This window comes from Brassica rapa, chromosome A09 (assembly GCF_000309985.2).
Source record: "Brassica rapa cultivar Chiifu-401-42 chromosome A09, CAAS_Brap_v3.01, whole genome shotgun sequence".
NCBI lineage: Eukaryota > Viridiplantae > Streptophyta > Magnoliopsida > Brassicales > Brassicaceae > Brassica > Brassica rapa.
In genome coordinates, this window is record NC_024803.2 from 37,822,303 (window position 1) to 37,839,168 (window position 16,866).

The 16,866-nt window shown below is 31.6% G+C and overlaps 1 protein-coding gene and 1 long non-coding RNA gene across 2 annotated transcripts; one reads left to right on the top strand and one right to left on the bottom strand.

The window, feature by feature from the left end:
- Nucleotides 1-3,166: 3,166 nt before the first annotated feature.
- Nucleotides 3,167-4,548, bottom strand: LOC103842010 (homeobox-leucine zipper protein ATHB-12). The gene is made up of 2 exons (XM_009118609.3): nucleotides 4,064-4,548; nucleotides 3,167-3,662 (listed from the first exon to the last, which is right to left on the bottom strand). Exons 1-2 carry the CDS (start codon nucleotides 4,421-4,423, stop codon nucleotides 3,330-3,332), a joined length of 693 nt encoding a protein of 230 aa, XP_009116857.1. The 5' UTR covers nucleotides 4,424-4,548; the 3' UTR covers nucleotides 3,167-3,329.
- A 246-nt stretch (nucleotides 4,549-4,794) lies between these two features.
- On the top strand, nucleotides 4,795-10,985 carry LOC103842011. Its single transcript, XR_627916.3, has 2 exons — nucleotides 4,795-6,100; nucleotides 6,227-10,985. It is a non-coding gene; the product is annotated as an uncharacterized LOC103842011 (long non-coding RNA).
- Nucleotides 10,986-16,866: the final 5,881 nt, after the last annotated feature.

Consider the following 16,866-nt stretch of genomic DNA (forward strand, 5'->3'; position numbering starts at 1 on the left):
AAATATAGGATAAATAATTAACTATTAATTATTTGAATTAAAAATATTCGAGTCATTAATTTTTTTTTTTTGCATAATTTGGTTTAGAAATAGTATTTATAGGATATTTAGTTATTTATAAATTAAATATAATTAATATTTGTAGGTAAATAATTTGTATTTTAAAAATCTAAGTACTCATTTGGTTCTCAGTTCAGTTTCTATTTTTCGGTTCCAAAAATATATGATATGCTCAGTTATTTATGAAATTCAGCTTAATTTTAGTTTTTTTTTTCAGTTTGGTACGTTTCCGTGCACACGGGTAAATGTACTCAAACCTATACATTATCTTATATAGAAATTGTATAAGATGAATTTATTTAATTTCAAAAATAAATCCGCGCTTTTTAAGCGCGGATCAAAATCTAGTTTATATATTTATAAATATTCGATGGCCTAACTCACTTCTGCTTAGCTTGAATGATAAATGGATTCGATGCTCTATCACTAAATCTCGTATCGTGCCATATCGCTGTTTGTGTGTGCTGATTGGTCAAAATATTCAGAAGGTTATGCAATAATTCCAAAAAGTACATATATCGCGAGAGAATATTTAGAAGTCCACTACATTTGGTTCAAACGTTTAGGGATCACACAAATCTTCTGTCGACGCTAATATCATGACGTAAACTTTGACTTGATGAAAAAAAAATAATAAAAAATGTTTAGTTAAACGTAAATGATAAATCTGTTTTGAGCATTTTTCTTAGATTTGAAGAACTAATTGTCTTGGATTCTTGTATGTATATACTGTATAAAAGTGAAAGTTTCAAATGATGCTACAAAGACAATATCTAAGCTGAAAGGAAAACTCTTTAGCGATAAATAAAATTGAAATAATACTGTGGATCTAGGTAATCTATAGTTGTATGAATCAAAGGGTCCAAAATTAAAATGCACTAGTTTGTGACGGATCACACGTTCTTCGCATTGTTGAATGCTCTTGGCCTTTATACACCTTAAGACCAGTTAATATGTTAACCTCTTGAGGCAACCAGAGGAAGTTGACTTTTTCCATTGTAAAGGTTTACCATGGTAAAATCTATTTAGAGAGGCTAGGGTGGTATAGGTAAGATTTGTCCGGGCCTGTAATTAGACCAATTTAATGGAAATGAGCATATATGATTCTAAATTTATTTATTTTAATAAACTAACACCAAAAGAACGAATCTACAGCTTTTCTTCCACTCCTATAAGTTCTGATAACGTCCGAACCAGGGGCGTAGCCAGGTTAATGGGAATGGGGGCAAGTGCACCCATAGTTTTATTAATATGTTATTTTTTATGTATGTAATTATTAAAACTTAGATTGATGAGATGGTAAAATTGGGTTGTGCACCCATATTAATCTTAGTTCGATTATTCCTTGTGTCATCTTTTTAGTTTTATAACAACAATGCACAGGTGAATTTTGTTATAGATTCGCCACTGGTCCCAACTACACTCAAAAGTTCAAAAAATCTAAAAAAAAATGTAAATAGCTGGCTGTCAAAAAAAAAATGTAAATAGCTGAACTTTTTATAATAAACTATCGACTGATAAATAGATAAAAATTCCCAGTTCGAATCACTGTGGTGTGGAGTCATATTTACTCGAGTTTGAAAATCAACTAAAATAAACATGTCGAATCTTGGAGTTAGATCAGAAAATTACGACCATCTTTATCACTACAAAAAGCAAGAAAATAAAAGAGAAAACTGCTAATAAAACTCTGAACTTTCCAAAAAAACCTTCAATTCATGTTTGAGCCAAAAAAATATCATAATTTTTAAATGTTAGTCATTTTAACCCTTATTTTTGTTGACTCAGTCATTTTAGAAACTCGGAAAATCAAATATTAAACCGTAAATGTATGTTAACTTACTAAACGAAGTCGTTTTAAATACTACTTACAAATTCTTCTTCGACACCAATACTATTATTCTCAGCCTCATTATCATTCTCAAAGTCTTACTATCATCTTCGTTATCACATTCTTCACCGATTTGATTATGTTGTTCATGTGTAGCTTTCTAACACTTTCCACTTAAGATCTCACTACGACGAATCTAAAGTAATCTCATCGTCTGAACCATCCTTTACATTATCAATGGCTCTGGATTTTAGGGATTAGAATTGAGAGATTAGAGAATTAGAACCTGAAGTAGGTTTCGCGAAAGAGGGAATAATTTAGATGCTTATAGATGTAAAACTACATTGTTTCATTAATGTTTAATCAATTTTTAAAACGACAACGTTTATCGAATTAACAGACGTTTACGAGTTTAACAGTTGATTTTTTACGTTTTTAAAATGGCATAGTCAACAAATAATTGAAGTTTAAATGACCAATATTTGAAAGTTGGAATATTTTTTTGTTCAAACATGAGTTCAAGTATTTTTTTTTTCTTTAATTTGAAAGTTTGATATTTTTATGGTTGTTTTCTCGAAAATAAAATAACATTCAAGAATCTTGAACTTTTGAATTGTTATCAATGTAGAGAAACAATCAATCAATCTAACTTAATATTACGTATTAACCAATTTATATATGTATTATGCGTGAATTAATACTTTATTGTAGGTCAACTTACTCATTTCTCCACCACCAATCTTTCTGTTATTTCTATTTGTACAAAAGGCAACCAAAGATATATTCTCATTCAGTAAAGGTTTGCTTCTTTTGGGAGTTAAAATATTGTCACGTCAAAATATGCAAGTTTAGATTTTAATAGTGGTTTTCATACTTCTCTCATTTATCTATCCAAATACGAGTTGATGCAACAGTAATCCAAGATTTCGAATTGATTCGAAAAAGAAAAAAAAAAATAGAACTGTACCATTTTTGGATCATAGAACTGATCAACTAATCCGATGGCATTGGTACATAAGCTAGGGTTTCACTGGCTTTTTTTTTTTTTTTCTAAACACAGGGTTTCACTGTCTTATGATGACATTTTGCTTTGTTTCAACGCAAGGCCTCGTTTAATTAAGGGTTTACACATGGGCTATACTACAGGCTTTTCTTTTATAATGGACCTATTGTTCATGATCGTTTTTGGAAACAAAAGGAAGAGTCGAAAACACAACCGATAGAAACACGGTTTAGCACGAAACTAGCCAAACTCGTAACTTTGATTCTTCAAAATAAAAAGACCATTTTTTATTCTCCATTGAGATTCATTCTAATTTTGTAAAATCAAATATAATACATAACGATGCAAAAAGAAAAAAATATTATTTATCTTAACACCGCTCTATTAACACATTCTACAGAAGTATATACACACTCGTTCTCTGCACTTAGTTGTTCATGACCAAAAGTCCCACCAAGGGTAATTGCTGCTAGATTGGTCTAAGATAGAATCAGAGTTGAAGCCTCCCCAGTTATCAGATGAAGTCAAGCAACTATCACCAGCTTGCTCCACAATGTTCATGAGCTCATGATTAGACTCCTCAAATCCAAAATACTCTGTCTTAATGTCATCATTACACAGAGCAATCCCTTGATTTATCCTAACTTCTGGCTCACACTTTCCATTTTCTGACCTTGTGGTACTGCTAAGAGCCACTCTTTGTTCACCACAACACTCTTCACGTCTTTCTTCTTTTGACTTATGCATCTCTTCATTTAGTCTCTGCAACTGCAAATTTAATAGAGATTTTAATTTAAACTCCACATAATGTAGGTTTTTTTCTTTGCTTCAATAATCATTTGTGTTTATTGACGCTTTTATCATTCTGATCTTCCTCTGAAGACTGAATCATTGAATTAACCAACTAATATATTTGATTTTCCGATCAGGAGTAAGTTATACTTGATTTTAAAAACCGTGTGTAAATATAAAATTTTTTAGAAAACATATTATATATTACTTGATTTTACAAAACATATATATATATATATATTTTACATAAAAAGAAAGAAAAATGGATGTGTTCCGAGTATTATAATCAATTTTTTATTGTCCTTTCTAATTTAAATAGATAAATATAATCAATTTCCACATCTTTTTGTGTATAAATATACTTGATCAGAATGTACCTCGGAGACCAGAGCTTGCTTTTCTTTCTTCATGATGTCAAATTGTGATGCCAAATGATTGTAGTTGGCTCTGAGAATGTTATACTCTTTCTCAAGCTGCTTAGTCTTCCAACGAGCTCTCTTGTTCTGAAACCATATAGCCACTTGTCTTGGTTGCAGCCCTAGTTCTTGAGCTACCTGCACCTTCTTTCTCGGCTCAAGCCTCGTCTCGGACTCGAATATAACCTCAAGTGACTTGATCTGTTCCTCACTAAACCTCTTCTGATTATTGCTCTTCTTCATCTTCTTCTTGTTCTTATTCATGGACATGCCACTATTAATTTCGCTGAAGCAGCAATTGAAAACGTCTCCTTCTTCCATGGGTGGGGGTATTCACCAGATCCTGGAAGTTTCTTGAAGTTCGATAAGGAGAGAAGATTTTTGGATTTTCTTGTTTATCTTTTTTTTTCTCCTGGTATCTCTGCGTCTGTGATATCGACCTCTTTATATATTTGTTTGAGTTACTGTATGTGCTAATGTACTACGTGGTGTAGGGCCTAAGATTAAAGAAAGAAGTATGTAGGAAATTTCATTATTTGCTCAAAAGATAATAATTAATGATAATGACCTGCAAATATTTTGGACTAAGCTAAAATATGTCAAAATATTGTGGCTATGACACGAATTGGCTCGTGTCTCTTTCAGTTTAAGTCGTATTTCATTTCGATGTGAACTAATCATCTAACTACTGATAATATTTCGCAATTATTATTTATAGTTTTCAAGACTAAGATTATATATGTTTCAAAAAAAAAAGATTAATATTATATAGAATTTCAGCAGTTTATATGGTCGTTGTACTATGTTTAAACATGCACAACAAAGTTGACAAAAAAAACATGCACAACAATATCATCATTTTGACATGTGGCTGCAGGCTTTAATAATATACTTCTTTGGTCAAGATCATACCTATCAATCTATCATTAAGAAAGAGAAAGGAAAATATATCGTATAAGCAATAATTTTATTTGAACGTGTAACAAAATTTCACGTTAACAAGTTCACATGTGTTTTTTCTTGTAGGAATGCGTTCTCCGTTCACATAAATAATTATTTTGGAGTAAACTATGGTTACTTTTGTGATTGTATGCAGTTAAGTTATAAATAATTCTTCAAGTCTTCAGTTCAGACTCATTACCAAAGCCATATCTTCAAACATTATAATTCTTTCTCAAATACTGAATATAAGCATATATATCGCATTCACATAGGGTATACTAGTATTATAGTTTACACGTTTACTTTCACTAGACGGAAACAAAAGGATATCGCGAGATAAATGATTTTAGGATTCTTTACTTCCATGCAAATATTTAACAAGCTAACTATGAGTTTTATTTACTTTTGTAACGATGACAAGATCAAAATAAGTTCTAAAGAAAGAATTATATCGGCAACACTTTTTTAATGTTAGGAAGTTTTAGGCAAATTCTTTCAAAAATGAAATTTTCGGCAAATTCTTTTTTTTTAATGATTTTTTTTGGTACACAATGTAATAAAGTAGATCTATGATTCAGACAAGTAGCAATCAAAGTTGTCAAAATCAAACCATTGAAGGAGTGCCATTTGGCACCATTGAGAGAGCCAAGATAACGTGGCAATCAAAATGTGGTTGTGACTGAATATTGCGTCCGACAGATGATAGCACGTGTCGAGGTTCCCATAACGATAGCCGTTGTCGAGGTTCCCATAACGATATTTTTCTGTCTTTTTGTTAAAGTTAACAGAGAACATTGCAGTACGTGCAAAAAACAAAGGGTGGAGATCGCTTTCTCTCTCATCTCTGTTCCTTCTCTTGCATCTTTTACCGAGAAGATGAGAAAGCGGTTGAGTAACTTGAGTTATAGTCGACGCCGATTCCTTTTTCCGGCTTCGATTTGGTATATAGCTACCGGATCTGGTCCGGTTTATGCCTCTCGATGTTTTGGGCTATTGACTCTGGGGAGAGGTGGTTCACATAACACCATCTTTGCTGGCTTTCGTCTCTGGGAAGAGGTAATTCTTTCAACGTCTTCGCCGGCTTAGCACCGGTTTGATACCGGTTTTCGTTGATCGACGGTTTTTCCCTTACTTTGAGCTACCGTCTCTTGTTCTGATTTTCTGATCGCTCCTCTTTGGAAGATTGGAGTTTTGGTTTCAATCGTAGGCAGTTGCAATTCCCTCTTCAAATCGTAGATCTGTCAAGGTTGGTTTGTCGTCTTGAGATTGAGGGCTGTTCTGGTTAAGCGGCTTCTTCTCCAGTTTGGTTTGCTGATGGCGGAGCTCCGGCGTGCATGCTCTCTGACTCCGGAGGAAGCTTGTGCTTTCCATTCGCGACGCGTGTTCATTGGGCGCCGGGCGTCCGGACACGTGGAAGTGGAGTTGGCGTCTTCCCCTACAGTTTCTCTTGGGCTTGGGGCCCAGTTGTTGTGATGTTTTGCGGCCTGCTGTTTAGGCCTTTCTCGTTTTGTTGTTGTTGTTGGGCTTTATGAGCCTAGTCTTTTAATAAAATTCCAATTTGGGAAAAAATAAAAAACTGAGAACATTGTATCGGTAAAATTAAGGTTATGGATAGGGAACATTTGTAAGTGCTTAATTGAAAGGCGTTTTTCGAAAACCGCTTTCATTTACCAATCAACGTTTTAGCTGTAATTTGCATTTTTTTTTAAAGAGTAACTGTTGCATTTTTTATTTTGACAACTTAAGAGTGCATTGGTTCTTTTGGGAAATTTGCACACACATATATAACAAATAACAAAATTAATTTTCTACAAATAACAACTCTTAAGCTATGATATTTATGTAATAATTGCCATATTACCTTTACCACATTTTATTTGAACATTTTTTTTCTTTGATTTTTCTTCTTCTTACGAATATGTTTTTCCCTTCTACTTTTATACTTTTAATTGATTTCAACTCATGCTATAACACTTATTAAACTTTGTATTTTACATATTAAAAACATAGATTTTTTTCTTCACATAAAATGTTTTGAAACTTTCAAAACAAATTTATATTCTATAAAATTTATAAGATATTTCATTAAAGCGGTTTTAAATCTATACTATCATAAACATATAGTATAAATTCATTTCTCACACACACACTCTCTCCTCTCCTTCCTCTCTCTCTCTCTCTCTCTCTCTCTCTCTCTCTCTCTCTCTCTCTCTCTCTCTCTCTCTCTCCCCGTCTCCCTCTCCCTCTCTCTCCCTCCCTCCCTCCCTCCCTTTCTCCACTACACATTGTGTGGACATTGCTTATCTATTCTATATACACATCAGAAATAGAATAATCTTTCTTATCCGGTGTGTTGTGTTCATGCTCACGCGCTGGAAAGGAAAATAATGTCCACTTATGTAATCAATTGACATAATTACCAAGAGATGGATATATTATTAATTTTTTTTCTATTATGGTTATCTCACAAATTCATCCTTTTTTTTTAAAAGAAGTTTCTAGCTGAAAATGTAATAAACAAATAAACAGTAAGAGAGAGAAACATAAATATAAAATAATCGCCCCTCAAAAAAGATACTCTCCACTACACTTAAGAAACTATGAAACCATGTGTCTTCTTTTAATTCACATAGTTTTATTATACATTTTAAATTTAATTACTTAATCAAATTATAGATATAATAGTATGAGAGACTTAGTTTTAAGAAAATGACCACTAAGAACATCAGCAATGCATGTGTTCACACATGTGTTCTTAGATTAATAAAATAGAAAAACAGAGGAAAGATGAGAGAGATAGAAAAACAGAAGTGAAAAATTGTTCAGCTGCTCTCATACGAGAGACACAACTACTTTTATGAGAGCTTTTTTTTTACATGTCTTCTCTTAATTGGTTTCTTTTTTATTTGTATTTATAATTTAATTAAAAGTAAAATATACTAATATTTTATATCTAACGCTGATGCTCTAATAACTCTTGGACCGCATTTTCGTAGTCCCTCACCCACTACCCATCGATTAATAGAATTCTGCCTTTTATACAATAAATACCGTGTTTTCTGTATATTTCATTTATTTTCTGTTCATTTGTAATTTTTTTGCAAAATTTTATGTTCATTTTCTATTTCATTTAAATGGATTAAAAAGAATCTCCACTACCACTAGATGTTTAACAAAGAACTAATTAATGCTTGAAAACCATCACGTAACTATTTTGAAGCATTAATTAGTTCTTTGTTATAATTATAGTATTATGTAATACTAACCATAGTTGTCCAAATATTTTGAATTTCTATTTTATTAATTTATAACTATATAAAAAATATTCAGAATATTATAATTAACATATAGGAACCGAATAATATCCAACTCGACCCGAACCCGAACTCCAATCCAACTCGAAAACCTGAATATCTAAACAATTCTATATTAAAAAAATGAACTTGAGTGGATACAAGAATTTGACCCAATTTAAGTGGTTTCAAAGGAATTTCATATCAAAATATAGTAAAGCCGAATAGTTTTTCATAGCATAGTAAAAAAAGTAGATATCCACAAAATCGAATGAAATATATATATATATATATAAACTTGAATTTTTTATTTTAAATGAATTTTAGTATTTAAATGATAAAATACAAAGTAGTTTGACATTATCAGTAAACAAACAAATTTAATTTCTAGTTGTATCAATATATTTAATTTATATTATTATTTTTTCTTATCAAAACCGTACTATTTTTTTTTATCAAAACCACATTTGATCCGCAAAATGCATGAACCGTTGTTGCACCGGACTGCACTTAAAATCTGCACCGCTTATTTTATCAAATCCGTTGTTACCATTTGAACCCTAAAAAAAAAACTTGAAGCTAGAAAAGAAATAAATCTGAATTATATTTTAGTTTTCGATTTCCGACTTGATATGGAACTGATAGTCTGTTTAACAAAGTCATAATTTTTGAACACCAAAGCTACAAAAAATATGGTTTCAACTCATGTTAAAGGTGTTGTTTTAATCAAGTAGCACACACCTTGGCTAACCATTGGCATCTCAATTGAAGTCTTACACAAGTTGTACATACCTTCTTAAGTGGTTAATTATACTATGACCTTTTTTCCTCAAGTCAAGCTACGTAACATAATCCAGAGATGATGGTTATACTAGTAAAGTTTTTTATTTGACAAAAACGGGGTTAAACCTAGATCTATTAAAGAACCAGACCTGACCCTTGGGTGGGAGGTGCAACCCACAGATGGACCCTCTTCCGAATATTCAAATGAACCGTAAGCAATGAGCTAATATTTGTGTGGCCGTAAATGGAACTAATGATTTCACACTAGAAGGAAATCGATCTCTTACCTAGACCAACATAGAAACTCCTCCATGGTGGTTTAGAAACCTCTAAACCACCACAATGTGGTTTACTAGTAAATTTTTGCACTCTAAAAGTAGACCTGTCTGATCCGAGTTTTGTCGGATGTGGAAAAATAATTTAGCAACTGACTATTGTTTTTGACCTTAAAGGATTATGAATTTCCCCCCAGAACTTCTTGCAATAATAAAAAAAATAATATAAGATTGATCCTTGCCAAAAAAAAATGGTTATGGTTACATACAAGTCGGGTTTTAATTAATCTATATAAAACTATTTTTAGTTCAGAACAGTGATGATTATGAATTTGGAATATAATAAACTAAAACCATTTTATTTGTGATTTTTATTTAGATTTATAACAATCTGATAGTTTTTGTTCGTTTAATTTATACAAATTTAGCTTATCATAAAATGTAAAAAAAATTTGTCTTTTTTGATGAAAAAAATTATTTGTCTTATTTTATGTATTTCGCATATTCTCTTAACATATTCGTTTTGCCGTATATACTTTATTTGAAAGGTTAAAGCCATATTAGTTGTCCGTACAATATTCTTTGAAAATTAGTTGGACCTAAGTTTAGATGCTCCAAATTAAACAATAAAGGTTTGTGAAAATATGTAAATATTGTGTATGTACACACACATGTATATGTCTGAAGTTGAAAAAAATTACCAACAACATATGCATATAGTACTTTTGCTGCTCGTTTGCTTATTAAAATAACCTTAACTGTCAACTGAAACTAAAAACATGACTTAGCTCGATTTCGTGATAGAAGAAAAACTATTTAAATTTATTGTTGTATAATGCACCTATAACATTTTCAACTTATCTCTATTTTTAATTTTAAATTTATTTCTAAAATAAAAAAATATTACAAAGATAGATATGCTTCAATGTATTTCTATGTTTATATTTTTTTCTAAACTAGTGCAACTCAATTTGTTTTGTCAGTTATCCATTTAAAGTTTTAAACTAGATCAAGTGTTGGTCAAATGAGCTGATTCTCCAAAGAGCACCTCCGTCTATCCGTGTGCAATCTCTATGTGAGAAAATATAACCTCTCGTTCTTGCTTCTCTTGTGATATATGGTGTTTTGACACTTTGTATATATGTTTTCCAATTCTTTTTCAAATATTTATCGAGTATTTCCAGTCTTTTTTGAGTTATTACAAGTCTAGAGTAGGTTGAAAAGCTTTTGAAGAGACTTATGTATAAAAGAGTGAAACTTGGAGAATTCCTGGCGGAGCGTCCGATCTTATGCGGACCAGCCGATCTCAATTGGAGTAGTCGCTCTGGCGAATGGGATTTTAAGGAAACTTCTAAGAAATTTCGGGATTTACCCTACTAATTCCAGCTTTCCCTCTGAGCCGCTATCGACTCTCATATATTTTTTTTTCTCTTTTCCTCCATTTTTAAGCTTGTTTTGTTTGAAAAACGAGAGTCTAGAAATTTTTCATAGTTGTGATTTGCTACTTGCTATCTTGTAATGCAGAAAGTCATCTCTCTCGATTTAGAGAAAAATTCCATGAAGCCTAATTCTTAGTTATTTGCAATTGTATTCCATGTTTTATTCAATCTCGATCTCTGTGTTTTCTTGTGTTATGGATGAGTAGTCGGCTTACTTAGTCTAGGGTTTTAGCGTGTTAGATCCGTGAGCTAAACATAAATAAGTTGATAAATCAATGTCTTCATTCATGATTACACCTTAAGGTTGTATTGAAATGATCACTTAATGCATGAATTAGGCTTAATTTATTCATCAAAAGTATAATAGGTTGCTAGAGATAACATAAATGAGTTTTCCATCCTTAACAAGCGAAAGTAGATGTCAGGGTGTATTGTGAACAAATCGGACTTGATCTATAATGTTTGTCATCGCATCTCACTCTAAACAACAGTTTAGGTACCGAGATTGATCGACAAGAGGTGAAGCTCTACGAGAGTGGGCTGATCTATTCGCGTGTTACGAGTTGTAGACTCTTCTTTTAATTGAATTTGAATAAATGTTTAGCTCACAGCTGTTTGACACCCCCCCCCCCATTAAACCACCCTAGGTTAGCACCCTTATAATCTGAAAACTCAACCAAATCATGTTACTTGCTTGTCACGCTTTCCTTTTAGTTTAAATCATTTATTGTTTTAGCTTGATATTGAGCCTATAAAGATGAAGTGTAAATGGTCATCTGGAATTAAATCTAAAATATTACAACTACCATTGTTAATTTGACAATAGACAAAGACTCAATTTTAGTGTATCATCTCACTAACGAATCCGCCCGACCATTCCAACTCTGAGAAATATGAATCAAGTTCACATTTTCGAAGTCCTCATGTAGTTTCTTGAACAACTCAATTTCCGATGCGAATGATGGTCAGTCCATCAGGTTCATAGTCATGTCTAATAGATCTGAGCAACCCGTCTCGAACTGGATCAAGGTTATCTTCATGTCTCCCATGCATGAAGCTGCCACTGACACTAGTTATCGATCTATGAAACATCAATTTGAAAGGTAGAGATTCGAAGTATCTAAATGAGAACTATCTCAACCTCTATAGTATGAGGATCCTTGTTTGTTTTCTCGTTTTTGTCATTTTTATAGTAGCCCTATGTTATTAGAGAAAAAATATTTAGATAATAAAAATATGTATTTTAGAGAAAGTATATAAATATATATTGGAGATGGTGTTATACACATACATCAGAATTAATAAGATCCAGCTTATTTAAGTAGGGTCCATGATGAGATGCCAATCCAACGAGGAAGAGACATTTATTTCACCACCGTCCTAAAAACAAATCATATCCAATGATGCTAACCTTTACAAATATTATTTGTTTAGAGGTAATATAAATATCTTTTCGTTAAAAGTTAAATCATTATTTTATAAATGCTACCATCTCCATTGTTTATTTTAGGATTTTTTAACGTTAAAACCTCGACTGTTTTGGATAAAAATTCTCAAACTAAATATTTAACGAAAAAATCTTCAATCTAATTTTATCTAATAAATTAAATCCTATCAGTTCATATTTACCAGTCATATTTACCATTACTACCGGTAAATATTTAGTTTAGGAGTTTCTGTATTAAGTAAAAATAATTGAAGAGTTTTTCGTTAAAAATTTAAAAACTCAAAAAAAATTAAAATTTTATAATATTATCTAAAAATTAGTAACTTAAACTTTCAAAATTAGCATTTTTAAATCATTTGTAAATATATGAGTTTGATGTGTTTTTAACATCAACATTATATGTATAAATTAAAAATGTAAAACCCCTGAAAATATAATAAAAATTATTTAAAGATATACTTGAAATAAAATTAATAAAAGATTAAAAATGTAAAAAACAAGAAAATATAATAAAAATTATATCTTATCTAATAAAAAATGTAATAATAAATCTTTAGATAATTTTTATTATATTTTCTGGGTTTTTATATTTTTAATTTATACATATATAATGTTGATGTTAAAAACACATCAAACTCATATATTTACAACAACAAAAAAAATTAAAAAAGCTAATTTTGAAAATTTAAGATACTAATTCTTAGATAATATTATAAAATTTTGAATTTTTTTATTTTTTTTTATTTTTAATGGTAAGACCTCTCAACTATGTTTACTTAATGTAGAAACCTCTAAACTAAATATTTACCGGTAGTCATGGTAATTATGACCTGATAGGATTTAATTCATTAAATAAAATTAATTTGGGGATTTTTTCGTTAAATACTTAGTTTGAGAATTTTTTTTAATTAAATTTTATATTTATTAATCAAATAATGAATGAGCATTTACAAATGAAAAGAGAGTAAGCTAAGCTCTAAAGTAAAATTTCTGTTGGGATCATTTTAAAAACCTCCAGCTCCTATTGTCGAACATATACTTCCACCCATTTTCGGAAAAAAACCTTCCAACTTGTGATTCCCAGTGTACTTCAGCGAAGAGATCCTATTGCGGATTGCTTTATCAACCTGCCTAGTGAGCGCTTATGTAGTTACCCAAGGACCCAAATGTCTACGAGAGTTGCGCTCCTTCCAAATGAAGTAAATGGTTGTATGGAAAACCATTCGCAAAAGGATAGCATTCATCTTGTTTCTATTACGCCGTAACAGAGATGTCACCGTAATTGTCCAGTCCGGAGATGCAGTAGTGCCCAACAGAGTAGCAGTTAGAGTAGACCAGACAGTAAATGTGAAGGGACATGCAAAAAACAGATTGTCCATGCTTTCTTCAGGCTCTCCACATAACATACAACCTTGTGTGATCCCCCATTGTCGCATACGGACTCTTATGGAGAGTCTATCCTTAAATATTAACCAAACAATGAAAGCATGGCGTGGTACTCCTTGTGTAAACCAAACGATATGTGCCAAGATACTTCTGCCCCCGATCTCTAATCTGATCCCAAGTTCTCACTGTTGAGAAATGGTCCTTGTAGTCCTCCTCATTGTGCCTCCATAAAATAACATCTCTTCCCTTCTTAGTATCTGGTTTCTGCGCATTCTCAATAGCGGTATACACATCACCAAATACTCTCCGACCTCGACTCCGCATTCCACATACCTCATTTGGACACACTTCAGCAACCCTAGCTTGACGAGGTATGCCCAAGTAGCAATCCCAAATCTCATGTTATGTCGATAATACTTCCAGTGTCTAACTAATTGTCAAACCAGAAAAAAAGTCAAATCACCACTTCTAACTTCACAGCGCATAAACCTTGATGCCTCTGGTCTGAGCTTAAGCAATTTGCGCCAGAGCGAAGAGCCCATATTAGTATCCTTTGCATTCCAAAAGGAACCACTTCGCAGTAATTATTGCGAGATAGTTTGAGGAGTTTTTACCCAAAACAAACTTAGTTGAAGTACTTTTTAACGTTAAAAATCTTTTATTTTAGGATTAAATTCTCCATCACATGAAACTCTTCTCTAGTGGCCAACAATTTTGAGTACTTATTTAAGTTACAGATTTCTTTAAGTTATTCTGCTAGGCCCGACTTTCCTCATCTAATAAGCACACCGGAAAGAAATATAGGCAACATGTACATATCACAACGGCCGATCTTATCCCAAATGGTCTATAATGCTTTTAGCCCTATCAAAATCAGATCGAGTTGGCATGTTGATTACGGAGGTGGTTGTTAGGAAGGAAATGTGGTTATTGTGATTTTTATGGTTGAAATAATATTTGGGATAAAAAAAACATACTAGAAAGAACATATATTATTAAATAGGAATTGTTGTTTACTTTCTATTAGGACGATTGAAACATTTTTTTAATTAAATTATGTGGACAACAGAAAAATATTTCTATTGCTAATCAAGCTTGGATAATGCATAAAGAAAATTTGCTTTTAGGGCGTTCGTTCGGATGTGTTAGGCGTTTGCAAGTTCTTTGTAAACGTGGCTTTGATACTTTGATTGTCAATGACACATCTTTTAAATTGGGTTCGTTCTGAAGTAAAAATAAATATGAGTTAGTTTAGTTCTTTCTTGGACTCGGCCCATATTAATATTTTAATGCTCGTTCGACAAATATAGAAATAAATGCCCATTTAGCCCGTTTGAACTAGTTATTAGCTCATTGGGGAAATGATACAAGCTACCATTCGCTTTTTTTTTCTTTTTTTGGGCAAAACAAGCTACCATTCGCTAGTAGAAAAATATTGAACTTTATTGGGTAACCGATTATCAATTCACAGTTTAAGCTTATATAATTGTTAATGTAGTAAATATAGATATGATTATAAATTGTAACTTATAGTATAATGTAGGGTAAGCATATGCATAAAAAAGAAGACCAGAAAAACATGAAGAATGAGTTGATAAAAAAAACATAAAGAATGATTGAGATTATTAGAGGACATGGTAAAAAAACAGTAAAAAAGTTACAACATGCGTCTAATCATAGACCTTTGAATGTTTCTTACAGTATAAAAAATTATACCAAGTCTTTTCTCAGTGACCTCAAGACGTGAAACAAAGTGCAAAAGAAAAACAACAAAATATTTAATGATTTGGAATCTGAGGAGCAGAGGAAATTAATGAGACAAGGTGACAGAGAATACGAACAAAGAGGCATTAAATGCTAATTTGTACTCACTCTTTTACTTTTGCCCTTATTACAATGCTACCATCCCCTATATATACTCACGCTACAACTTAATTACTAAAGTAGTATTTTTTGTTAAATTTTGCTATAACTGTGATTATTTATTTACATAACTTGTGGATTTGCAAATGATGAATGATTTCTAATTATATTATACGTTCAACTGAAAGTTTTAACAAAAAAAAAACACTACTAATGAAGCGCAAGTGTTATAATTATATGACGTCGAATACTATAATCTCCAGTATATGTTTGGAAAATCGTTTATGATGTGGATAGATATATAGCAATTTATGCGAATGTGAGAACTAATTAAGTACTGGAAAAGGGTTCAAACACTTATGATTTTGCTACAATTTATGATAAAAGTGCAACAATTTTTGAAAGAAGAAAGAAGGGTTCAGTTCAAAAAAAAAGAAGAAAGAAGGGTTTTCTCCAAAAAAAAAAGTTTTGTAAGAAGGCTAGTGTTTCATAAAGGGGACCACTTGCATGCATGTGTAAGAAGTTCAATAAATGATTGATTAACGTACTAAGATGTTTTTGCTACCGATTCAAATTGCTGAACCGTTTAAGTAATCCCCAAAAGAACATACTCAATACTACTTTCGTGTAAGGACTTTCTTGCAAATTCCGCATGAATTCAACACGAATAAAAATACTTTGGTCGAAGTTGAGATGACCAAGGTACCTTATATGCAGAGTTTGTATAGTATAGTAAACTCAAAGGTCTAACTAGGTTATACCCAAGCAAAAAAAAAAACTAGTATATGCCATGCCTTAGTCTTAAAAGATGTAGTATTACGTAAGAAAATTAAAAAGGAATGTAAGAGTAAGATATTGTGGGATTTGACGTTTTCTCTTTGTTTCTCTCCTACTTCATCTCTTCAAGACACAACACAACTCTCGAAGACTGTCAAACGACGTCGAAATCTGGAGCTTAGAATCGTTTTCTCCACTTGTCATTCTCACGCACAGTCTACCCCCAACACCCACGTTTACACTAGCATACGCATGCATTTTCAGAGAAAATACTCTAATCTCGGATCTACATTGATAATTTGAACTGAAGGAAAACAAAGCCATTTATATTACCTGTTTTAAGCTTTATGTACTCATAGTTCCTTTTCAGTTACGAACGAATAACGGTTAAATTTTATTCCATCTGTTTCATAATAACTGTATTTTTAACAATTTTTTTTTTGTTACATAAAAAATATCACTTTACAATTCTAATGCAAATTATACTTAATTTTAGCTGAAAATTGTTATAAATTACATTGATTTTATAAATAATTTTATTTATTTTAAATACTAGTAT